This window comes from Parasteatoda tepidariorum, chromosome 10 (genome assembly GCF_043381705.1).
Source record: "Parasteatoda tepidariorum isolate YZ-2023 chromosome 10, CAS_Ptep_4.0, whole genome shotgun sequence".
Lineage (NCBI taxonomy): Eukaryota > Metazoa > Arthropoda > Arachnida > Araneae > Theridiidae > Parasteatoda > Parasteatoda tepidariorum.
In genome coordinates, this window is record NC_092213.1 from 60423022 (window position 1) to 60450942 (window position 27921).

General features: G+C 29.4%; 1 protein-coding gene across 1 annotated transcript; it reads left to right on the plus strand.

The window, feature by feature from the left end:
* The first annotated feature begins 1883 nt into the window (after positions 1–1883).
* On the plus strand, positions 1884–26377 carry LOC107443078 (uncharacterized). Its single transcript, XM_043040747.2, has 6 exons — positions 1884–2606; positions 4848–4913; positions 11132–11217; positions 14553–14670; positions 17357–17415; positions 23369–26377. The coding sequence occupies exons 1-6, from the start codon at positions 2385–2387 to the stop codon at positions 23472–23474; spliced, it is 657 nt and encodes a 218-aa protein (XP_042896681.1). The 5' UTR covers positions 1884–2384; the 3' UTR covers positions 23475–26377.
* Positions 26378–27921: the final 1544 nt, after the last annotated feature.

Genomic DNA, 27921 nt, shown 5'->3' on the forward strand with positions numbered 1-27921 from the left:
ACTTATTACTTTACTAATGTCACATTTGATATTTAGACGCTAAAGGAGATTTCGAACCGAAACTATAATGTACAAATTTCCATACTACATTTATGCTTTATTTACGCTGCTTTTCATTTTAGTCTGCGTCGCGCAAAGTATACCCTATCATTTTTGAACAAAATTTTACTTTGTGGCAATAAAATGAAATTTTAATTATCACTGTAAGCGGACTTTTCTCTTATACTTAGCACACTCTTTGAAGAACGTAACGACGTGTAGAAGATCTTCAATATTCACGTTTAAATTATTTTTACTTCTAGGTAGTCGAAATCATTTTAAGTCAAATTTATTAAAACAAGAATCGAGTTTGAATGCATAAAAATGGCTACGAGATTTATTGTAAAAATAAAATCTTTCGAAAAATCCCAAAAGTTGGCAGGCATATGGCGAACGATATCATGAAAGAAAAGGAAGAAGAAAAAAAAGAAATAGGAAGGAAGATATTTAAATCTTAATTTCTTATTATTTCGTAATTAATTATTTACAAATTTATGGTTGTTCAACATATGAAATCACAGCTAATAACATATTATTTTTATCGTATAATATTTTAAAGAATTTTTAAGATTTTTATCGTTTACCAACTAAACGTTTAGTTCTAGTTTCTTACATTTCATAATAGAATAAAAACTACCATGATTCTTTTACAAAAAAAGTAAGAAAAATGTTTTAAAAAATGCAGTAAATATAACAAGAAAACCTTTAGGCGCTTCTTAAAAAATAGTTTTTCCTTGGAGGCGAAAACAGTGAACCTAGATTAAAGAGTGAAACACTCTCAGATGGTTCAACAGTATTAGCTCGCTCTTAAAGAGATAAAGTTATAACTGATTGCTAATTTAACCACCCCACAATTGCATATATCCCCTCTCTACCATGAAAGTAATAAATGTAAAAACAAAATAAAGCATACAGGTAAAATACAGTGGTTGGATAAAAACGTGGAAACATTTCCAAACCAACTGTAGGTAAGCAATATTTCTTTTAGCAGTAAATGATGTTATGGAAGATTTTTATATGGTGAAATTCTTGAAAAATCATGCTCTAACTTTTTAGAGATGGTGTTATATTTACCCCATGCAAAATTCGGATAGACAAAAATGGGGAGAGGAAGCTGATAATTTATTTTTAGTTTTTATGCAGCAATTTTAAAATCATTTTGTAGTGTTTTAATATTACAATGGAATTTTTTAATTACTGGTATTGAAAATTGAAAGAAGCTTTTAACTTCCTACTCTCTTTTTGGTTGATGCATATTTTTTGATCGATGCGAATTTTTCATTGGAAAAAGGACCTCATTTTTAAAAGCTTCAGGCGTGATCTTTCAAATTGCGCCAACAATTTTGTCATATAAAATATTCCTGAAACATATATTTCTAAAAGAAAAATTGTTGTTGTTAATTAACGTCGCTCTAGAGCTGCATAATGGGCTATTGGCGACGGACTGGGAAGCATCCCGGAGGATGATCCGAAGAAATGCCATCACAATTTTGATCCTCTGCGGAGGGGATGGCACCCCCGCTTCGGTAGCCCGACGACCTGCGCGCGAAGTCGAGCACTTTACGGTAGCACAGTTTAACGAGGACCAATACCGCACACCCTCGGTCCCTACGCAGACTAATCCAAGTGGTCACCCACCCGCACACTGACCGCAGCCAGTGATGCTTGACTTCGGTGATCTGCTGGGAACCGTGTCTTAACGATCAGTCCACTGCGGGACAAAGAAAAATTGTAAACATAGAATTAGTATAGAGGTTTTCCCATATTTTTGTCGAACCCTTATATTTGCAGCAGAAAATTTGTTACCTCGTGTTGGTATTTTTTTCATGACATTGAGACATTGGAGCTATATCTAAAACTACACCTAACTGCAAGTTTGTTGTTAATTTTTATCCCTTCAACATAGCAAGCATGCTCTGTTGAAGGGATGAAAATTGGCATAGAATCTTGGGGAATCATGCTTGCGGGTTCTTCCAAATTCATTTGTTCTTTGTTTCGTTGAAATTAAAATCGAAAGAACACATAATATTGCAAACACTACAAGTGTAATAATATTAAATGGGGGGTCTTCCAAGCTTAGGTGTAAAAATCAATTGGAACCAGTAACCCAGAATTCTTCCGACAAATTCTTATAACTAGCGCCTCATTAGCATTGCACGGATAATAATCCAGAGTAAGAATGCTCCCTTGCTTTTCAAATACCTCTCGGCTAGGGAAGCCTTCACATCGTTAATCTTCAAATGTAGAGTAACGAAGTGAAGCGATTAAAGTATTTTGTTTTCTTGTTTGCTATTTCGTGTTTTGTTTTCCAATCTAAAGTTTAAGGAAATTTTGAATGGCTTTTAATGGCTCCAGATAGCACTTCTGTTGATATAAGCAAAAGCCTCAAGGATTACCTTAATCGAAATGAATCTGCCACCAAGGAAGAACAGAAAGGTTTATTAAAAAGTTTCAGCTTAGATTCTTGGTTTACCAGATCATCTGATAGTCAAGACTATGAAGACGATAAACAATCTGTCGATTCTTGGTACAGTCAAGCTGAAAAAGATTCCTATTGTACATCTTTAGTAAGTAAAATTAAAGTGCACTCTATCTTTTGTATGTATACTACTAGATATTTTCAATGTTTAGTAAGTAATATTGTTTAACGTATGACGATTTCGTGAGTAAACGTGAAACGATGAATTTTGTTAAATTATCAATGAGAATGGATATTTATCAATGAAATCCTCTTAGTATGATATTATTTATTCTTTCGCCTTTGTATGTTTATGATAGTTGCATAATTAAAATTATTCCATGAAATCTCTCAGTTATACTGCATTTTAATATTCCTTTTTTAACTAGAAACTTCATGTATCATTACCATTGCTCTCATTGTGGTTTTATAGAGCTTAAAAATAATCAGCACATTTTGTTGTATTAAGTTATACATCAATTTTCTGTCAACTATTATATTGAGTCAATTGTATTACGTGGAATTATATTGAAATTATTAAAATGGTGCATTGAGGGGGGATATTTCCGTATCGTGATCTGCCGCGCCTACTACAATCGCCTAGGTGCCAAATAGATTTTAAACTTGCAAATTTAGAAAAAAACAAAAACATGTAGATGTTTGCCCAGGAGGTGGCTACGAGTTATACCTTTCGAATTGGTCCCTTTCTGTGATGTTTTTTTAGTTTCTCGCGGGCCACTGCCCAAACGTTTCCAAGACTTGGCGATTATTCTGCCACAGATCACAATACGGAAAGATAGTGCATTCAGTCTGGTAGATAAGCCAATAAAAGATGTATAAGTTTGTCAATAGTTTGAATTGCTACATTCTGTTAGTCATTGCAAGAAGTACAATTCTTCTTCTAGCTAAAATGTTCTAACAAATTGCATGATTCATTGCAAGACAGATGATGAATCAGGGTTTCCGCTATGGTAGCTTTTTTCGCAAAATGCGAAAAGACCCCTCTAAAATGCTAAAATTCAACAAATCATTTTCGCATTTTTGCTAAAGGAGTTTACTAAATTCCATTTTTAAAAAAAGCTTCCGCGAAAAACCATGACGCTAACATCCATGAAAAAAACTTGATCAAACAAGAAGGAGAAGAAATCTAAATATCTTTCGCAAGAAGAACCATGACGCTAGCGTTCACGAAAAAAACGNCTCCCAGCGATTTTCATGTTTTCTTGCACCTCAAGAAATTCCTGTCCTCCGGTGAGCGTTTTGGCAACGACGCAGAGCTGAAAACGTCTATCACACGCTGGTTCCATTTACATGCGGCAGAGAGATGCAAACGTTGATACCACGATACGACAAGTGTGTCAATTCTGGTAGTGGCTATGTTGAAAAATAGCTGAAACATTGCTGCACTTGTTGCCAATAAATATGTCCCTGAAAGTATGAGTTCTTTTAAAAAAAAAATAGGGAAACTTACTTTCTGGACGCATCTCGTAATTCTAAAATGAATTTTCGTATTGCATGATATGATTAAAAAAAAACATTTCTTTTATTTATTTTGATAGATCTATTGTTCATATGATTAAAATAGCAATTCTTTTTGTAAAAAAAAATAAATAAATTTTTTTATTTCTGAATGAATTCAAAAAACGGAACACCTTTAATTTTTTACAAATATATTACTAAGTTTATTGATAAAAAAATAGAACACTAATGTTAAAATAAACATTGCTACATTTGTCATTAACATGTCTCAATACATGTGCGGCCCTTAGTTAGCCAACCTGCTGTGCAAGTGGCCCTACACTCAAAAAGGTTGTGCACCCCTACATTAAGCTATTCTTTGTCAGATAACTTACAGTACTTGTTTGATATAAAGTAATTTTATAAGCCTAATGGCATTTTGCTATAACTTTTTTTCAGATTTTAGCTTTTTTGCTAATGAATTTTTAGACTCAGCTTAAACCCTGTGATGAATCATTCTTTGTTAGTCTTTATTTTCTATCTATATATAGTTATTGAACAATTTGTGTTAAATTTAAACTTTTTCGCTAGGAATTAAGTGGGAAGGTGTTTAATTTTAGCTGATTAGTTGTTAACATGTGTATGAAAAGTTGTTTATTGACTCGGAGACAACCAGATGTTATTATATTTACCTAAATATGTTTATTAGCATATAACTTACCAGATTTAAAAAAAAATTTCTTACATTCTGTTTTCTTTTTCAGAGCACACAGTAAACAATTTCGACTGAAACTCTATATTTTTTATTTTATAAAATATGTTTATTTTAAAAATTTGCTTGCTTAGTAAAAATGTCATATGTTAAATGACGAATTTAATTATATTTTTTCAGTCTAAGAAACAAAGAATTGTTGGTTTTGTTGGATGCATTATAATGGGATCGCTATGCTTCTTTTTGGTTTGTAGATCAATTTAATTATGTCTATCTTTTTCATTTATATCTCTATTCTAAATTTAATACTGAATTATTTCACTACTGAATATTAGCTATGCAGAGATGCCAACTTGCTCCGGAGAGCGGAGAAATATTTTCGAGTGGTAGTTCTTTAATGTGTGATTCTTAGTTTAATAAATTTGACTTATTAAGTTTTAATCAACCACTATTTCTAAATAATTCGAAGGCTTATATGATTTGCCACTTTATTGCAGTTATGTCAGGTTAAATCTTTTTAAAAATAACCAAAATTAGCGAATATCTGCAAATTTTAGTTTGTAGTTATTTACCGTTTTTTAAAATTATTTTAGTGTGTCCGGTGTAGTTGGCTTTATCAAATTTCAACAAAATTGAGTTACAAAATCTCCGTATTTCATGACTAACAAATAATTTCTGTGGTATAATATGTGATTATCATGTACTAAATGCCAATGTTAATAATTTGAAGGTTTAATCCCAATTATGCTAATTAATTTAACCTAACTATCAATTGAGTTACAAAATCAGATACAAAAACATTCTTTCAACGTAAATAAACATGCCTTCTGTTTCCACAGATTTAGGTTTCAGACCATAAAAATTTGGGGTACATCTATCATCTAGAAAATATTGTCCAAATAATCTGGAAGGTGGTCAAAAGTTTAAGCCCAGTAATCTCATTTTAATTTTTCCCTGTTTTGTCATATCCTGAACGCTTTTTAAACAAATCAAAAACTTTTTGCTCGTTATAATTAAACTCATTTATCCAAAGCTAATTTCATGCAAAAATTCTTTTCAATTATATTTTATCTTTAGTCAACAAAACTTCGAATTGCAGATATGTGATTTTTATAGTTTTGAATATTGTAATTAGATGATAAAATACAAATTTGAGTGAAATTGGTTTAGTAGTTTTTGACAAATAAAAATTATGAACTGTGCCTTTTTTCAACATTTTTAACTTAGAAGCTAATACAGTCGTCCCCACTTAATCGCCCCTCGGATAATCGAATAACCCGCTTATACGATTAAAATTTAATGGAACCAAATCATTTTATATTAAACTAATGTCAAATTTCCCCGTTTAAACGATTATTTGTTGTTTTTTGCCCCCGCTTAATTGCATGAAGAAGTGGTACTGAAATGAAAAAAAAAAATATTTATTTTTGAGAAATGTTTCACCAGCTAAAATACAATTTTCCTTTTTAAGATAAAGATACAAGATGGTAATTTCAATAGGGACTTCTCATTCATTAGTAGGTGTTTGGGATGAAGTTGAAAAATTAATCAAGTCTTGCTGCCAGTTATACATTGGAGTAAACAAAGGGTGTTTTACCCCTGTTTGACTTACTTCACTCGCACATCATTTAGTATGTGAAAAAGGGATAGAGTGATTTGTTTTTAGGTCAAGACTTTTTCGGATAGGATCAAATAATATTTTAGTTCCAACATGATTCACTAACATTGATTAATTTTTATGTAACTTTAAATGATATTTTTTTATGATACTAAGGTAGAAAGTTTTAATTATAATTATTTATTGATCATAAAACTGAGTTTATTTGATCAAAACGCTATACTACGCATTAAATACCATTAAAAAGCAAAATTTCACAAAAATTCAGAATTTAAGATTGAATATAGCACTCCCCTTTTAATTGAATTACCCGCTTAATAGCATAGATTTGGCTGGAACCGATGGTATTCCTTTAAGCGGGGTTGACTGTACTACTTTCCCGTAAATAGATATGAATAGAGTAAATCTAAGATTCATGGTATTTTTAACACAATTGTCATAACTATTCCAAAAAGAAATAGCTCCTGATCGAACCCATGATTGCATGATGCTAACCGAGTTTATTTTGGAGGATTTCATCTTAAACTTGTCTACACCAGTTTTAGAAAAAGCCTAAATAAGAAAAATGAGTAATAACTTTGGAGTTTAAGAGAAAGTAATGTAAAAAAGAAAGGAACGTTATTTTAAATTGTATTTGAAATAAGTCAGTACTGATAGAAGAATATATGCTTCCGAAAGCATATTTGCTTTGGGATCAGGGGAAAAGAAACTCCAAACTATTCGTGATTTGAAACATGTCTGGTGCAAAACCAAGTGATCTACAAAGACATTTGTTGCGAATAGTCATTGAAATGCATTTAGATATTTCATACTTTCTTGATAGTTTGAAAATTTGAATAACCCTATTCTTTTCAGAAATTTAACTGTAAGTACCACACAAGTAAATATATTAAAATTGCGAATTATTATGCTGTTTTACCAATATTCAATTTCCATGTGATGGAAGCTGAAATAAAATAAGTGCAGTGCTACAGACTATATAAAACATAACAAGAATGTAGTTTACATATTATTATATTGCTCAATTCTTTCAATCCTTTCTCTTCATAGTTTTTTTTTATAAAATAGTATCAAAACTTCCTTTTTTTAAACATATTTCAAATCTACAAATATTTTAGAATTAAAATATACAAATATGCAAAAAATTTTTTTTTTAGAAAAACTTTATATCTTTATTATGTAGAATTACCTCATCAAGTGAGTTTTTTGGGGAATTGAAATTAGATAATCAATTCGAGGTAACATTTTGAAAATTAATCGTGGTTAAATAGTGATTTATATGCTAAAAAAAGAGAAAAACTCATATACTAATAAATGCATGCAAAATATTTATAAGGAATTAGTTAGAAATGAAATTTGTAATGAAATTTATAATGATTTACCTCGTAAAAAAGCTCGAGGCAACCTCCCAATCTCTGCCCAAANGGGATTTTTCCAGCTTTTAAGCATTATTTGAAAATTCCCGAACAAAAAAAAATTATTTTTTATATATAGGATCCTTTAATTTATCGAAAAACACATTAAATAAACAATATAATGCAAAATGAACAAACGAGAAAAAAGAAGAAAAATTTTTAAAAATCGACCACAGCCGGGGTTCGAACCCTTGCTCCCTCGCTCAAGGCGTAAGTAACTCGCACATGGTCTTAGCCGTTGGACCACGCTTATACGGGGATCGCGCTACAACATACCTTCAAGTACCCTGGTTGGCTTGAAATTTGATCCTTTCTCCCGCCATTTTATTTAAGGCCTGATATCGGGCCTTGCGTTAGTTAATTTTGAAAATGACTTCGAATTTTTAAAGCTTTTTAGAAGACGAATTTCCTCATTTCAAAGCTTTTCAGAAGACTATTTTAGATATACATACTTAGTAAACTACAGGGCCACATTGTGTACCCACTATGAAGTCTATAATTATTTCCTCTGGTAGGGTACACTATTACCCGGTGATATATTACGTAGTCCAATTTGAATATTTTAGGTTAATATTAGAGGGTTGTTGTTGTAGTTCATTTACGTCGCACTAGAGCTGCACAATGGGCTATTGGCGACGGTCTGGGAAGCATCCTTGAGGATGATTCGAAGACATACCATCACAATTTTGATCCTCTGCAAAGGGGATGGCTCCCCTGCTTTGGTAGCCCGACGACCTGCACGCGAAGTCGAGCACTTTACGGTAGAATAGTTTAACGAGGACCAATACCGCACACCCTCGGTCCCTACGCAGACTAATCCAAGAGGTCACCCTCCCGCACACTGACCGCAGCCAGTGATGCTTGACTTCGGTGATCTGGTGGAACCGTGTCTTAACGATCAGTCCACTGCGGGACTAATATTAGAGGGAGATATAGGACCATATTTTTATACAGAATATTGACTTTGAATTTCTTCATATAAACGCTATTCAACACACTATTATATTTATACATACATAGGAAATTAAAGAGCCACATTGTGTACTCCCTATGAGGTCTATAATTATTTCCTCTGGTAGGGTGCAGTATTACCCGGTAATATAATATGTAGTCCAATTTAAATATTATATGTCAATATTAAGGTCTGATATCGGGCCTTGCGTTAATATTGAAAAATGATTTCGAATTTCCTCTTTTTAAAGCTCTTTAGAACACGAATTTCCTCATTTTAAACCGATTGAACACACTATTTTAGATATACATACATAGTAAACTACAGGGCCACATTGAGAAAAACAAAAGTGTTACTCTGTAAATGTCTTATACGATCAGTGCTTACATACGCATGTGAGACCTGGACAATGACCCGTGGAGATGAAAATATGATAGCTAGATTTGAGAGAAAAATACTACGAAGCATTTTTGGTGGAATAAGTAAAAACGGTACCTGGTTTAGAAGATCAAACACGGAACTTTACAAAGCATATAAAGAACCTGATGTCATTAGATTGATCAAAATTCAAAGGGTTAAATGGGCAGGCCACATGGTGCGAATAGAGGAGCAGGACAACCAAAAAAGTTTTCAGTGTCAGGCCAACAGGTACAAAAAAAGGGGGACGATCAAACCTAAGATTTTTAGACTGCCTTGAAAAGGACCTACAAGTTTTAATGATAATAAAATGGAGAACTCAGGCTAAGGGAAGAATGTCTCGGCATAGGCTTGTTGAGAAGGCCAGGGCCCATCCTGTCAATGAGAAGAAGAAATATTTTACCATGTACTAATGTACCCTTCCAGGGGAAACAATTGTCAGCTTAATGGGGGGTCCACAATGCAGTTTTATAGGTTACTGTGTATATATATATATATATGTAAGAGTGTGTTAAATAGCGTTAAAATGAGGAAATTCGATTACAATACTCTTTATTATAACAAAAGCCTACATCTCACCTTAATATTGACATATAATATTTATATTGAACCAGGTAATATATTACCGTGTACTAATATGTACCCTACCTGGGGCAAAAATTAGAGGCCTTATAGGGGCCCCACAATGTGGTTCTGTAGGTTACTGTATATATATATATATATTGTATATATATATAGTCGTCCCCACTTAATCGCCCCTCGGATAATCGAATGACCCGCTTATACGAATAAAAATTAATGGAACCAAATCATTTTATATTAAACTAATGTCAAATTTCCCCGTTTAAACGATTATTTGCTGTTTTTTTGCCCCCGCTTAATTGCATAAAGAAGTGGTACTGAAATGAAAAAAAAAAAAAAAATTATTTTCGAGAAATTTTTCACCAGCTAAAATACAATTTTCCTTTTTAAGATAAAGATACAAAATGGTAATTTCAATAGGGACTTCTCATTCATTAGTAGGTGTTTGGGATGAAGTTGAAAAATTAATCAAGTCTTGCTGTCAGTTATACATTGGAGTAAACAAAGGGTGTTTTACCCCTGTTTGACTTACTTCACTCGCTCATCATTTAGTATGTGAAAAAGGGATAGAGTGATTTGTTTTTAGGTCAAGACTTGTGGTCCCCTCTTCATGCATTATTAAGTTTTAAAAACCTGATACACTAGTGTAAAGAATGTTTTCTCTTAAGTAGAATAATAGCTTAATCCTGTGAATAATTTTGAGTTGGTTGCAAGTTGAGAGCGAAAAGGAATGATTTAAATTAATTGAAAAAAAAAAACAAAAAAAACAATGAATCTTAGAATCAATAAATTTCAAAAAAATTCCCAACTGAAATAGCGCATTAATTAGGAATTTCTCAAGTTTCGAAGATTTAAAAAAAAAAAGTTCTGAATGTGTTTGAAAGGAATATGCACAAGTCATGATAATTCTTAGAGAAACTAAAAGGGAAAATGTAATTTTGATAAATTGACGAATTAAACGGGTACAAAAAACAGTCTTCAATTATAGAATTTTTCGGATGGGATCAAATAATATTTTAGTTCCAACATGATTCACTAACATTGATTTATTTTTATGTAACTTTAAATGATATTTTTTTATGATACTAAGGCAGAAAGTTTTAATTATAATTATTTATTGATCATAAAACTGAGTTTATTTGATCAAAACGCTATACTACGCATTAAATACCATTAAAAAGCAAAATTTCACAAACATTCAGAATTTAAGATTGAATATAGCACTCCCCTTCTAATTGAATTACCCTCTTAATAGCATAGATTTGGCTGGAACCGATGGTATTCCTTTAAGCGGGGTTGACTGTAGTCTAATTTTTTTAATTTTGATCCTATTACTTTAAATGATGTAAAACATTGATATTCTAGGGACCTTGGTTTTTGTTCATTCAAACTACAGAAATTATTTCTTGGCAATAAATATGTGTAATTGTAGAAGAAATTTTTTGTATTTAGTTGTATAATTTTTGTTTTCTTCTTTTAGGCAGCTTTTTATGCACCTGTTTTACTTCTTAAGGCCCGGAAGTTTTGTTTGCTCTTTTCGATGGGAAGTCTTTTCATTATTGGAAGGTGAACTATTTTTTAAGTATCTTACAGTTACATTGCTAAAAAATGTAGTAATATTAAGTTTTGCATTATTATTTTTTTTGCAATATTAGTACAGTCGAACCTGTTTATCTCGAATCTCACTGGAAAGGCGAAAAATTTGAGATAGAGAGGTTTCAAGTTATACAGGTACTATAAAGAAATCAAATTTAATTTAGAAATTTGATTAAAAGTGCTTTCTTTCTAGTAGAAAAATATGGAAATTTCTTTAAATTAATTATACCACATACATCTATTTACATAACAGTTTTTTAACATACATTTAGCACTGAAAATAATGAATAATATTTTTGACTGATGACCTTATTTGTTTCAATTATTCTTTTGAGGTTAGAAAGATCGCAAATTCCTCATAGATCGTTTTCTGTAGTTCACTTTAAAACTCTTAATTATCCTTTGCTCCATTGGTTGCAATTTTGAGGTCAAAATGAATTTCTATTCTTAGCTTTCTATTTTCTATTCTATATTAGAAAATTTAACCCCTGATGGTCACTACTTATTAACCCCTCACTTACTGCCAGAATCATTGTATTCCTTTTTAGTTAAGGAAGTGCAGGGATAGTGATTGAAATTCCAAGAAACCCCCCAACCTGTTCATCCTTACTTCCTGTGGATTCACGAAATTCATCTCTGTCTACGAGCTCTGCTGATACGGAAAGTTTTGACATTTGCGCTCGATTATTAGAAATTCGAGAAATGGAGGTTTTGAAGAAAAAACTTGACATAAACATGGAAAATACATTTATTTTAGACAGTAAATGTAGGGAAATTTTAAAAATTTCGAGATATAGAGGTTTTCGAGATAAAGAGGTTCGAGATAAACAGGTTCAACTGTATTATATCTGTGTTCTGTGCTATTTATAATAAATATTTAGTAATAATATATGAAATAACGATAAATAATTATTTTGCGTTTCCTTCTGAATTTAAAAAATAATTAAAACATTTTGAACCCATAATTAGTTTGAAAAAGTTTTTTTTTTAATTAGATTTTGCTATGGTATATCTTAAGTTAATTTAGATTGAAAGAAATATTAGAAGTTATGAAAATGCATGATTTTTTTTTTTAATAAAAAGAATGTACTGTATATTCAGACAGAGTTGACATTGTATTTATTGTGTAATGATAATTTGTTTTTACCATGATTTTTATTCCATTGAGTAAAGCCTCCTTTTCCAGTGATATTTACCATTTTTAATAACTATTCAATAATAATCAGGGATCTGTCCAGGCCGACTTTACTACCGTTTAGCGGTACCTTCACAAATTCAATTTTAGGTAAAACCGTAGTTTCACAAATTCAACTTTAGGAAAAACGGTTTTCACAAAATACTTTTTCTTAAAATTTTATTTTTGTATCCCTTAAGAAACGATAAATCCATATTTTTACCATGTTTTTGTGTTGACTTTTTAATATAATTTTTAATTTTTCACAAATTATGTCAAAATTTTCACAAACTAGGTACCTTTCAGAAAAACCTAGACAGACCCCTGATAATTTAATAACTATTTCTGTGAACACTGCCTTTTTTAGTGAGAATTTAAGGCAGTATTGTAAATATATACTTAAATATTGTTGTATCTGATCATTTAAACAGCTCATTTTCATCATATATATATTTTATAATGTTTATCATGAATTGATGATATAATGCTTATTATGTATTTATCAGTTTAAAATAATCAGCCACTGTGAATGAATGGAGGTTAATAGTATTGGCTAGTTTTTTTCTAATTTTTTTTTTTTTTTTACCATATTTTAGCAAGAACTAGTTTTTCTTGGTTAAGACACAACCCTGTATGCAGGATAGACCTGTCTAAGAAGTATCTTTTATATATAAACATGCATTTTCTAATTGAAATATTTCTAAAAAATTTAATAAAGTTGTACATAAGTATATAATAGATGATAATAAGCTAGATCAGGGGTTTCTAACTTACATAAGGCTGGGGGCCACAATTAAAAACACAAATTAAATGGTGGGCCGCAACTTTATCAAAATTTTATGTAGGACTCTTTTATATTTGAAGTAACATTAAATATTACTGTCAGATTTTTACCAAGTTGTACAAAACAAAAGTATTGAATAGTAAATTAAAAATAAGTAGATTTTTAAAAATATTTAACTGTTATTAATAATATTTTTAAAAATATTCAATAAATGATAAAAATTTGGGCTACAACAACTTTAATGTGCACCTATGAATTAAACAATTAAGGTGCAACAGATATCTAATTGTTAGGATATAGAACTTTAAAAAGGTTGGTATTAAAACTTATATAGCAGCACACAAAATATTCAATGAGAAAATTGAGGTTTTCTGCTGCAACCACCAGAGAACTGATTTTTACATTTTAAATTTAAAGTTTACAAATATGTGTGTAAATATTTTCTTCTAAATGAGTGGTTTCAAAAAGATAAATGGGAGAATTTCTGATAAGCACATGCCAAATTATATTCACAAAATACAAAAAAAAATGAAATGAAAAAGAACAGCATACACGATTATTTTTGTATTTGAATAAATATTTTCTTGGGTGTAGAACCTGAGAAATAAATTTTTTTGCACCGTTGGTATGTTAAATTTCACAGAAATGAAGAAATTAGGTTTTATTAACGAGAAAAGTATTTTAAACCCATATAGATTTTTTACAAAAATTTTCCGCAAAAAAGTGACAACTATTATATTTTAGTTCGTGGGCCACAAAAAAGGCCTCACAGGCCGGATGCGGCCCCCGGGCCGCCAGTTGAAAACTCCTGAGCTAGATAATAGATATTTATATAATAGTTAATCAATGGATGCCCTTGAATAGACTCAGTTTAATTATAAATACTGGGTATTTAAACAAAAGAAACAAATAGTAAAGATAACTATACATCTTTTATGCATTCCTATCCTTTGTATTATTGTTCATAAATTTTTTTCACCTTTTTACTGATCAATGATAGCTTAGTTTAGATATCACCTGAGTTTAGTTTTCTTAATTTTGCTTACTTAATAAATAATTCTTTGCTCAGGGAAAATATTTTTGCTCAAATTTATCTTAACACTTGTATATTTTTTAGCAATTTTAAAAATTAATAATATACTTGGAGGCAAAAAGTAGCAATTTTGTTAAATAATTGTCATGCCCAATGTGTAGATAAAATTATGTTATGTACAAAACTTTCATATTTTGTATGTATCATTTTATATAATTTTATCACATACAAGCATTTTTTAATTATAAGTGAAAATCAGAACATGTTTAAGGAATGCTTGAAAGCTGTTGAATAATGAAGATTAAATTTTTAAGCTTCTCTGTGCTGTGGGGACCATGTAATCACCTGAAGCATTTGTGTTCTCCTGAGAGATTACCCTTTACTGCTGTTTACTTCATAACCATGTTTACGACTTTATATTCAGCTCTGTGGGTGAGTAGTATTTTTTCAGCGTATTTATTTTTTTTATACATAACTAATTTCTGTTTGGACTACAACTTGCTTATTTATCTAGAATTTTGATTAATTATTTTTATTGTGTGCTGATAATATACGACCAATGAATTTAAATTCGGGAGTCTAGTTAATTAATATATAAAAATTATGCAAACATCCCACATATTTGCTTCAAGCAACAATCCAATGATTGCATAGGAATCATTTTTGTTTCATGAAGATGAATAGATTGTTGCTTTGAAATAAATAAAAATATTTGATTAAAGAACATTTGACCAACATTTTTCATCATATTAATCCTTTGCTTGTGATATTTGTTATGATAACACCTATTATTCTGGTCCATCAGTTAAACCAGCACTATGTAAAGGGTTAATACAGAATTAGTTCCAGATTTTATTACAATGAAATTTTAGCCTAATTAGTACCTTGGTCAACCAGTCTGTTTTAGAAATTCTTGTTTAATTTATGGTTATTACAAAAACTTGTTTAATTGTATGCAAAAAATTTATTTCTAGTATTTCTTTATAATTTTAAATATTTATTTTGTATTAATTTTTTTAATCATAATTGTTGATTAAACTTAATTTTGCATAAAATATATTGTAATTAATGGGAGAATATATCTTATTTACCATTTGATAATTGCAAAAAAGTAACTTAAAACATATATAGTATGTTAACCAAAAAAATGTTTTGTAATAAGGTAATATCATATGACATACCTGTCTACTTTTCTGGATTTTCTGGAAAATTTTAGTTTTATATTTAATACGGTAAAAAAATGTGTAGTTTCACACTTTTTTCTTATTTTAATAAATGTGATATAAAATAATTTTGACTACCATTACATTTAAATATTTAAAACATATATAGTAGATGTTTTAGCTCTTTGAAAATGCGTTTGGGTGGTGACTAGATTTTAATAAAACACCACCTTATAATATTGATTGAAATGGCATTTCTTTACAACTAGAAAATAATTTTTTAAAAGTAATAATTTGGCTGGTATGATAGGATTTCTTTAATGAAGTTAATTATATTTTGTTTACAGCCATTTTAATTAATAATCAATATCAAAAATATAGTATAGTGAGATCCCACCATTACAGCAAACCTTCAATAATAATGATTAATACATTAATTCCTCTTTGCTTTTCCATAGACGCAATATTATGTCAATGATGACTCTGATTAATTCATTTTTATATGGTGATCAAAATTTAGCAAATGTTTTAGAGAAGTTAGTTAAAAGTCTATTTTATTTGATATCATTGCTTATTGGATGTAAAAAATTTTGAATTCCTTTTGATTAAAGGAAAAATGGCATAACCCCCTAAATTCTTATTCTAAGTTGTCATGATCTTTACTGAAATCAGCATGTGTGCATTCCTTGGGTTAAAAAAGAATGCATTCACGATCTTTGTTAATTATGTTTCAACGGGTGCAATAAATTTATTATTCATACTTTTCTTGTTAGGAATTTTTTTTCACTCTTTTTGTGAAATGTTAGATGGTTTTTATTAGTTAAAACATGTGGTTTTTGCAGTTGTATAGATGTGTATTATTTATCTAAAGTGGGTTTTCTAAACAAGTTGCAGACGAGGTTGTTATTAAATATGTTTACCTTTTTAGTGCAGTTTTGCCAGTCTAGCAACACTTATTCAAAAAATGTTACAAACCGCTAGTATTGTATATTTATTTCCAAACGATCATAATTTTACGCTACCATTATTCTTTAATCAACAAAGAGATAAAGTATGCCTCTTCAATAAAATACCTGATAACAAACCTGAGTAGCATTTGTAAAAGAAATTTGCACAATCTTTAGCTATCATTATTCTTTAAGCAGCAAAAACATTAGGTATGCCTCGTCAATAGCATACCTGATTACTTCAGTCACCTGAACTAATCTGATAACATACCTGACTAACATATGCAACAGAAATTTGCTATTCCGCAAAGAGTTAACTTATATGATGGATAATAAATAATGCTAAGAATGGACAATAACTAAATATTACTTATAAATAACATTTGGTATGGGGTGAATAGATAATTTACAGGTACAAACTGTTATAACTGATATGAAATTAATGCTGATCGCAGCAAATGTTATTTTTATCTTCTTTTTTAATTAATAGTCAAATCATGTAATTTTTCTATCTAATGAGAATTCACTAGTAACTGTCAAAAATACTAAAACAATAGAATTGGATAGTTTTCCTTTTATGATATGAAGAGAAATAATATATATTTGTTAGATGTTTTCTGACAAATTATCTGTACATAGCAAGAAACTGTAACACGATGAGGAATTTTTAAGAGATAACCATTATTTCTATAAATTGCGTACTCAATACAAATAATTTATTTCTTTTGCTTGTCAGCTCATTTTTTCCCCCAACTAATATCAAGATATAGCACACATGAGTGAGACAAGAATTATTTTTAATCTTGTTTCATTCAAAAATTGAGTTTATTTCAAAGCTTTCACTATGACATTAAATTTAAAAGCAGTATGTTCATATTTATAAATATTTTTGACTTTTTTACTTCTATCATTAATTATTAAGCTGAAATTATGTGCTTTAGATTGCATAAAATTGATAGTTTAAATTTATTTTAAGTTTTTTCATGTTATTTTCTTTTCTAAACATAGCTCAAGAATACAGTTCTTACTTCAATTTGTGCAATTTGTCAAGTTATTGCTTTGATGTGGTGAGTGATAAATTTTATTTCTTATAAAAGGCAAAGTTTTGCTGAAAACATCATTCAGCTTGTTTTCATGGAAATTGTGTTAGAAATTGTATTAATTTATTTTATTTATTTATTTTTTTCTTGTTTTACTTTGTTCAAGGTTTAAGAAATATCTTTCCTTTTTGAGATTATGGAAACATATCTTTTTATGTACTTTAATTTCATAATTCACTGAAAAATTTTTTAACAAAAAGGTCAATTATTGTTTAGCATTTATGGGCCAAATGTACCTTGAAGATAATCATTTGACAATTTAGTAAAGCAGCTCTCATTGTATGAAAAAAAAAATTATAGCAATGAAAAAGTTTTTGAGTAAAAATATAATTGAGCTGATAATGTTTTCTATAGCATTTGTTGCAGAGAAATCAAAAGCTTTAGTAACATCATTAATATTTTGCTGAAGCTTATTTTTTCTATTGTTATTTTATTATGTTAAATGTTTATGTATGTTGGAAGGAAGGTAGAAAAGTTTGAAAAAACTCTTAAAATTATAAATGTGTACATTTGAATTTTCTATCTTCCTGCACTGAGTATGACCAAGAGAAGGGGAAAAATTGAACCAGAGAATTAATTCTCAGTGTTTTGTTTTTATTTCTTCAAATTAATTGCAGATTTCGTCAGCAAATGGCTATCTAACTGATCAAAACTTATAAAACAATATCTTAAGCTGCATTTTAGACTATTCTAATTAAAATAACTGTTAATTTTGTCCTTCGACTGTGACACATTGTTGGTGCAAGCAGTAGTAGTTTTAAAAACGTTTCATAGATATTTTTAGTTAGCAATACTGTCTGACATACTTAGTAAGTTATTTCGAAACTTTGTTAAAGTAAAAATTTGAAATTGAAAATAGTTCACTGTCAGAATAATTGTATCGTGCTTTGACTTTATATTAAATGGTTTGACCATTTTTAATGAATAAGGTTTGACCATCCATCAGTTTCTTAAATAACTCAAGCTGAAATAACTGGTTTATACACATCATATTTTACTCTTGTGCAGAATTTTAATGCAGGGAAAACTTAGTTGAATGGACATCTTTGAGAAGAGAATTAAGTTTGTTAAAAGGAGGTGTCTGTTTAGGAGAAAGAAAATACAATAAGAAGAATTGCTTAAGAAAAATAAATTGGGTCACACTCTTGTACTAAATTTGCTTCAAATGAATAGATACAAAATGTTTTTTTTTATTTGGGTTTGTACGCTTAGCATTTTATCAAAATATAAGTGGACTTCAGTTGCAAAAAAATATAAATATTTCTTACAAATGACAAAGTAATTGTTCTAACACTAGTTTAAATATTATTGAATAATATTTTCTAAGTAAATAAATGCACATGTTAAAACCGAGCCAAATGTTTTTACTAAAATTGATAACTAAATTTTTTTATGTTAATTTTTATTTTAAAGTTAAAAAGAAAAAAAAAATCAAAATTAAGTGAATAAATTTTACCATCAATAAATTTAAATTTAATTTTAAGTAGAAAGAGTGTTTTTCACTCATTAGTTCAATAAATTCAGTTTCAATCAGTCTGGTTAAAGCTCTCTTACCAACAAGCTAATCATGGGACTCTTTTTTTTTATGAGCATAAATGTTAGTTTCTGAAATAAAATTATGAAAGCAAATTGGCCCCACAATGGCTCAGTGGTTAAGGCACTGTTGTACTAAGGTAGCCACAATGGCTCAGTGGTTAAGGCACTAAACTGTCTTTCTGAAGAAGTGGGGTTCAATTTCCAGTGGCAGATTGAAGCCCACCCAGATTCAGATCAATGGGTACTTGTTTGGGAAGTAAAGGCGGCCTGTGGCACATTGCTGGATACATTACCACAATCATGAAATTGTGGAGCTGATCCATTGCCCCACTGCTCTACAATGCTCTGTTGCAATAATGCTTTAAGATAGATCTCTTTACTTGTAAATTACTTTTATAGCTATTGGATGATTAAAAACACTGATAGTTAAAGCATTTTTCATATAATAAACCATTATTTTATTCAAATATTTTTAGAATATTTGATAAAATAATGGTTTAGAATATTTGAATAAAATAATGGCTACATTAGTAAATGCTATTGAAAATTGAAATGAATCAAATGAAAATTTGTTTTAACTGTGACGTCCATTATTGGCAGATGTCTCCAATTCAGAGTTTAACGCAACAAGCGTTTTTTAATAAAACAGAGCTCAAAGCAGATTTTATTTAAAAAATTTCTCGATCTGTAGTTTGATCCAGTGCAGCACGATCTACGATGTTTTTTATTTTCTGATTTAAAAAAAAAAATTGCATTCTCATATGAGAAAGAAATTGTGTATTAGTTTGAAATAAATTCATGGAACTTATGTCTTATTTTCTGTTATGACACTACAAGGGCAAAGTTTTACCTTGTTTATTCTACATCCAATGATGACAATAATCCAAATTTTTATTAGAGAAATTTGTAAAATATGCTTAAGAAAACTAAAAATAAAAACTTCCTTTTATTTTTATAGGCATACAATACATTTTCTTGGAACTATATCTTGTAAAAAATTTGTTCAACAGAAAATTATAGAATTTTTTTATTGTTTTCCATAAATGTTGTAATGCCCACCCAGAAAATTTTTAGAATCCTGTACATGATTAGTAGACAGTAACACACTGAGTAATAAACACTTTACTTGTTAATTTTTTTTACTCTGTTGTTTTTTTCGTGTAAATTATAAAATACTAGGAGGCTCCGCCCCCTTCTCGCTAACGCTCCCCAACCCCCGAGAATTGCTACGCAATACTATGTGGTTCACGCCGTGAACCATGGCTCGCTGCGCTCGCTCGCCGATGAACACAATGTTCTGGCACAAAGACATAGTATTTTATCATCAAAGACATAGTATTGTACTTATGTAGAAGAATTCTACCAATGTTCTTATTGGCTTTTAAAAAAGTATATTAGCTATTTAGATTGTACGTGGTGAAAAAATCAAAAATGAGAAACATATTAGCAAAATAACTTATCAAATATTGCAGTTACTCACCTAAATTCGACTAAATGTGTATAATAAATTAGTTAATGCTAGAAATACTGAAAGTTTTAGAAAAAAATTTGATTATTTAAAAATCTAAACTTTAAACCCTAGCTTTTCCTTGTGATATAATAACCCTCAAAAAGTCTTTCATTTTCAAGAACACAAAAATTTGTTTTATCGCCAAATGAAATATTTTTTGGTGATCAGCATTATTGAAATCAATTTCTATATTAATTAACATTTGTGATAAAGTACATAACATTTTAGAACAAAATAAGGATGTTTTACATACAATAAATTAAAATGCATGGCTGTTAGCATTACCCGAGAAATACCACGTGGAGGTCGCCATGCTGCATTTCTAATCGGGGAGTTTTGATTTTGGCAGTTCCCCTTGCCTACTGCCAATAGAAGTTTCAATTAAATTTTTTCCAAAAAACATTTTTTTCTGCAAAGCTCTAAGAAATTAACACTAAGCATTTAGAATTTCTTTGAAAACACAATTATAGATTTGGCATCTTGGAGCAATTACTGAAAGGCTGTCAAATGACTTAACTCTTGACAGGCCAACATAAAGTTGTCCATGACTAAAAACTTGTTTAGTCAATACTAAACTGATTTTCTCAAAAGTCTGACCTTGTGACTTATTTATAGTCATGGAGAAGGCCAGCCTAATTAATTCCTAATTGAGTTTAAATTAAATATTATCATGTTTTTAGGGCATGAATCTGAATTGAACAACCTGATAATGCTCACTCTGGTTATTGTTTCCGTTTTTAAAAGCGCTATATGTTGAGCCACCTCATGTGACATTTGCCATGTGACATTTTTAGCAGCAATCATTGGTCGATTTTCTAACGTTGCCATTCGGGGAGTTGTAATGAGGCTTTTTTTTGGTGCCGTGTAAGAGAAATATATATATAGATTAAACGTTTGTTGTTTATATTTTTATAACTTAGCAATCTTAAAATTTATGTTTTGTATTTTGCATTCCTTTTGAAATTTCCATTTTGGACCAAAAATTATCATTAAATTTAACTTATATTATTTAATTTTGAAAGTTAAATGAAATCAAGTTGTGTTTAATGAATGTCAAATATCTGAAATTTTAAAACCAATCAGGAATTTTAAATAAATTCAAGTTTTGCAACTGAGTTTTTTCCAGTTTATGAACAAATAATCACCCATGATTGACAAATAATCACCCATGTTGATGTGAATCCATCTTAATTGGTTTTTCTTTTTATTAGTTTAATTTATTTCATTTAAAAGTTTAAATGATGTGTATGGATAATGGCCTATTACGGTTGGGTATAGAATAAAAAGAAAATGAAAAGTTGCTAAAAAATGATAACAAATTTTAGAAAATAAAATTAATGGCCGGGTGAAAAAAATATAGTGGTACATTTACGAAGTTTGGCTACCTTCATAACCCAAAAGAAATCTTAACTTTTAAAGTTCCAGAAGATAACAAATATATTCTACAAAAACATACCTTCCTTTCCATAGAAGATATCCAGTCTTGGATCAGAGATGAGTTTACAAAGAAAATCTCCAACAATCTGTGGTTACCCTCTAGGAAATCCAGATGAATAAGTCACTAATAAACCAGTTATTTCAAACTAAAAAACTCTTTATTTTGAGGATCCATATTTAACGGCAAAAATAGTGTCCAGCACACAGTCTCTGGTGGAGAAGTGGGTGAAGGGTAATAAATTCAGGAACACGGAAATTTTGGATGAAACTGACTTAGACGAGATCAAATTCATATCGCATGTTGACGATCATTCTCCTCCATCTTAGGGATCAATCTTATCCATTAATCCATAATTGGGAACCGGAAGCCAAGGTGTTAGCAGCAATACCGACAGTTGAAGCACACTCCCGGATTTGGGATTCTTGATAAAAAAAGCATCCATCGCAAACAGTTTTCTCAAAATTGAAGATAACGTTTATATTTTTATGAAAAAGATTTTTATGATCTGCTATCAAAATTCGGAATTTTTATTGGAAGGCATATTGAAGCTACTATATTAGCAAAAAGGCAGTCAGTGGAATTTTTATATGGCCGAAGAAAAGGTTCATCTCATAAATGAGAAACTACACAAAAAAATGGCGAAGGAGACGCCATCCTCACCTCCTAACGAGGACAGGATATAAAAAAATAAAACACGCAACAGCGCGACGTGAAGTATGATACTCTCGAATTTCGAATGCAATCGTCATCTCTCGCGCGCTCTTTTTATAAGAGACAAAAACTTACTGGTTGAAGTTGTAGTACATGTTGTGCAAGTTAAAGTTAAATTATCTAAAAATTACGAGTTGAGACGAAAAATTGATTATACGTTAACAGTTACGGTTGAGAAACACAACATACACGCGGAGATGAAAATGCCGACAACCAGTGCGAATTCTCAGAAAAACGAAAAGGGTGGAATGTTCTAGAAAGAAAGGGGCTCTTCAAGGAGCTGGTAAGGAATTTTAGGGGGAGAATGTCCAAATTGCACCTAAAGCTTAAGGGGCTAAAGAAAGATGAAGAAATAAAAAATGTATTACAAAATTATAAATTAAGTCGAAAGAATTAGTATTTTGATTAAAAAAACAGGATATTTAGAAAATTAGGCTGTGACCTAATGTCACAGATAATTCCTCAAAAATTAAGAGATTATTTATTTTACAGAAGAAAGTAAACATATTCATGTTATGAAATACAAATATTATTATTTTTTTTTTTATTTTTCATGATAGGTACGTCACCNTCATGACACATTATCTGTTTTTGAAATTGAAGGAATAAATGTAACATCTAGAATATTAAAGTCGATAACATCAGGTTATATGTACAGAAGAAAGTAAACATATTTATGTTATGAAATACAAATATTATTATAATTATTATTTTTTTCATGATAGGTACGTCACCAGCTACATTCCTGGAGGGCAAACTGGATTGAAGTTCATAACACGAATGTGTACTTCAATAGTTACTCGATCATCAAGCCGTATATTGCCTGTATAAAATCTCTTTTAATCGTTGCTTTATTTTGTATGCCAAAGAAATAATCTACATCTTCAATATTTATTAAAATCTGAGTGGTCATTAGACGCTTTATGGCAAAAATACATTTATTTATTTTTGTACATATTTTTTTAGTTTTATTGGATTTTTATATTATCTTAACTTATTGTTTTTATATTCTCTGTATACTTTTTGGAAATCAAGAAAAATATTAGTTACTTCCATCTGGTCATGAAAAGTCACAAATATCTTTTCTGGATTTTTTTTTTAAGACTATTATATAGCAGTATTTTGTTAGGATCTACTGCAGTTTTCCTGTAGTTTATAAGGATTTTAGCTTTTGCTATAGAACTAAGGAAGAAAAAAAAAAGACATTTTTTAAAAATGAATGTTAAAAAATTGTTTTATTTTTATTTATGATTTCTATACAATTCACAATCATTCATATGTTTTATGGTGATGCTCAGCTTCGACTATTTATAGACTCTGTGTTTTGGGGCATCCCTTCCTGACCTATTCTTCTTCAACAAGTAATTTATTTCTTTTTTTTTCTTCTTTTATTAAATGGAGCATGACTTATCTATTGCAGCTACTAATCGTGAAAATTTATTTAATGAAATCCAAGATTTTTGTCTCAATAATTGCATATGTAATGTTATAATGTAACAAAATGATTATGAATTATCACTCTCTTATTAGATAGTTAATAATACACATGCTCAAACATTGTTTATACGTTGTTAACATTGTTAAATTTTATTCCTTCTGATGCAATGGATGTTAAAGCCTTAATATGTGGCTGTGAGAAACTATAGATAAGTTCCTTAGTGTCTAGGGAAAAGGTAAAAGTTGGTATTGCTGATATTGCATTTATTAAAATATATTTATTCGTATATATATATATTTTAAAAATCACTCATTTTTTCATTAATTATTTGGTATTGTTATATTTCATTATGTAATGAAAAATAAATTTGTCTTGAACTCAACTAAATAAATATCTAAACAAATGAAGTAAATTTTCACTACTAATAAAATTCTTATCTTATAAAATTCTAATATTGGATTACCTTTGTGTTTGAAAAATATTTTATGTATTGAATCTTGGTAAGTTATAATGAAACTATATATCGGGTTATAGTTATAACAATATAGTTATAAATATTTGAAATCACCAATAAATAATTAATGAATATATAGGTTTTTGTTATATGGTATTATAATTCCTTAGTTTCATTTTCTACAACATTTCTGAAGGTAAATTCTGTTGATGGAATTGTTTTTACTGAATCCTCATATTATTATTATTATTATTATTTTTTAATAAAACTAGTCATTAGGTAGAACAAGTGTGACACTTTTGAATTTTTTTTTTGTGTTTTATGTTTTAGAATTTGTTATTTAATTACACAGTGACCATGTTTTTTTTCCTTCTGTATTTTAGTAATTTATTTTTTGTAAATTGAGAACCTTGCAACTAAATTTTTGTTCTATCGTTTGTGAAATATGGATTACAATATATTATGAACCTCATTTCATTAATTCTTTAGGGGCTAGGTAAACATATTGTTTTATGAAAATGCAATGTGTTGTTAAAAAAGATGTTTTATTGCATATATGTTGTTAAAGTGATCTTGGAAAATCATGACACATTATCTGTTTTTGAAATTGAAGGAATAAATGTAACATCTAGAATATTAAAATCGATAACATCAGGTTATATGCAATTTTATCAGGTCACAAAATATTGTTGTTGGAAAAATTTTTATTTTGTTTAGTTAATGTTGGGTTAGTTTACTGCATTTTATTAAATATATTAACACAAATGATTTTCGAAAAAAGAACACAATTCTTTTAGAAATTTTTTTTTCTATTACAAATTTTGTGACAGCCATTTCTAGTTTATAACAAAAAATACATGTTATTATTTGCCATGACATAAATAGAAGTACCTAATATGTTATATATTGTTTTGTTTCCATGTTCAGTTATTTTATTGTCTGTATTAAGTTTTTAATTTATAAAATACTAAAAAAAATTTTTAATATCTTTGCTGATATGAAAACAAAAATTATTTATTTTTTTTGTTCATTTTTTTAAAGAATTAGATGAAAATTAAAATTGGAATTTTTTTTAATGGTTAAAAATAGTAGTTAAATTAACTTACAATCTTAGTTTCATTTAGCTTTCTTTAAAAATGTATTTGCAATATAATCGATTTAGTGGTATCATCAATTCTTCTCTGTTGAAAAGTTGTATTTGTTAAATTCTTTCAATTAAATCCCATTTCATTATAATGTTTGTGGAATTTATTCATTATAATTTTTTCTTTATATTTTTTTATAATTTGATTATAAATCCTTTCAACTTGTGTTTTTGATTAAATGATTTTTTTTAATGTTTTAAATGTATGATTTTGCTGAGATCTTTATTTTTTTATTGATTTATGTGTATGCTTATCCTAGAAGAAGTATTGAAATATTAAAATTTTGTTTCATTAATTTTTGATCAATTTTTTTTTTTTTTTTTTTTTTTTTTTTTTGTAATTTGGTTCAAATATGACTGTTTTTTTTTTACATGATTTTATCTCTGTTTACAGAAAGTTAAGATTTATGGGTTTGTTGATCAAAAGACTAATTATTACTTAGTTTATTTCTGATGATTTTGTCTATAGAGCATTGTAACACATTTAAGAAGTCTGCAGTGTTTTATATTATTTTTATAACTGCTTGACAATTATTATATTAATAATGTGTACTGCAAAAAAAGTCACTCGTCTGTTAAGAACACTTTTAAATGTTAAATTTTGCTTGACGATAATGTGTGACACAAAGTTTTTCTCTTTGTAATTTTTTGATCAAATTTAAATGTGCACATTCGGTAAATAAAATGAGTGAATGTTAGTTTTGTTTATTTTTTAGCATTTTATATACAAATAATAAGGAATGTTAGGCACACATTTTATTTATATTTGTTTTTATTTGTTTCTTAAACTGTCAAATTGATTTGAATGTTATTTACATCAAAACTTCAGTTTTATGAAAATGTAGTTAATGAAGAAATTCAATAATCTAGACAATCTTTAATTCTCTTTCCAAATTTGTTAATGTAAAATATTTGAAGAGCTTTGGGAGTAGCTTCTGAGTGATATTTTTAAGATAATTAAGCCTTCTTGGAGAATGGTATCTTATTTTATTCTTTTTCTCAGTGGATACAGGTACTAAGTGACAGTCTGATTATTTTGAATGTGGAAGAAAGTTTTGAATGTATTTGCTTTAAACAGTGAAGGAATGACCTTAGAACAGCAATGTTCAAAAGATATTCTGCTGAAGGGTTCCGTGTAAGGGACACAGAAATTCTATGAGTTAGGAGTTTATTGTGATTTGCCAAAAATAAATAATATATATGTATATAAACACAGCAGGAACATCATTCTTGTTTAGCTGCAGGACTGGTTGAGCTGAAAAATCACACACCATTGTAGAAAATCTAATTGAACATCACAGAAATAATTGGATGTGTGTGTGGGAAAGTTGTTTCTGTATTGTTAAAGAACTAATTTTTAGAATTCGTGAATCATGCTGAAATACATTGCATGACGATAGCTTGTGATATTGGCACTTTTGTTCAATATATTTTATTAAATCAAGTCGGGGGGTTCCACCAAAAGGAAGTTTGATCATATAGGGTTCGATAGTCAAAATGAATTGGTCCCCACTATCTTAGAAATCCTGTCTTTCAACTTCAATGAGACACGCTTAAAATGGCTTCAAATAATATTTTGAACTAGCACTTAGCAGCTAACTAGTACGTTTTGTGTAGAACATACTTTCCAGTAGTCGGGATATAAAGCAGAAGTTATAAACAAGGAAACAAGATGTTTAAATTACACCTGCATACTTAAAAGACAGCATAATTATCTGATTCCTTATATACACTGGTGGACAAAATTAAGAGATGAAAGACATTTTCCCAAATATCTCAAAAAATACTGAATATAAATAAATGAAATTTGGTTTGGATATAGCTTATTCCATGATAATAAAGTATGCAAAACAAAAATGAAAGTGTCCTTCATTGGAAAGACCTATTGCCAATAAATCCAATGTAGTCTGAACTTAGGATAAAAGATGACAATAAAAGTGAGTCTTGTACCTCTAGTATGTGTTGCCTCTAGTATGGTGTATGGTCACCCCTGACAGACAGACAGCTTGCACAACGAGTATGCATGCTGTTAATAAGGGAGTTAAGGAGGTCTTGTGGAAGACCCTCCCATTCTTCCACCAGAACAATTTTTAACTCCAGAATGGTTCTGGGGGGGAGGTTGGTGCATCGCAATAGCTCTCCCAAGAGCATCCTAAGCATGTTCAATATGATTCAGGTCAGAGGATTTGGCTAGCCAATCCATTCGTTGAATATCCTCGCTTCCCAGATACTCATCAACCAC

Bases quoted from the DNA above. Each gene is read 5' to 3' on its own strand.
- LOC107443078 (XM_043040747.2), top strand. From the start codon at position 2,385: ATGGCTCCAGATAGCACTTCTGTTGATATAAGCAAAAGCCTCAAGGAT. The intron at 2,607-4,847 runs GTAAGTAAAATT...ATATTTTTTCAG, and splicing joins ATTCCTATTGTACATCTTTA to TCTAAGAAACAAAGAATTGT. The intron at 17,416-23,368 runs GTGAGTGATAAA...TTTTCATGATAG, and splicing joins CAAGTTATTGCTTTGATGTG to GTACGTCACCAGCTACATTC.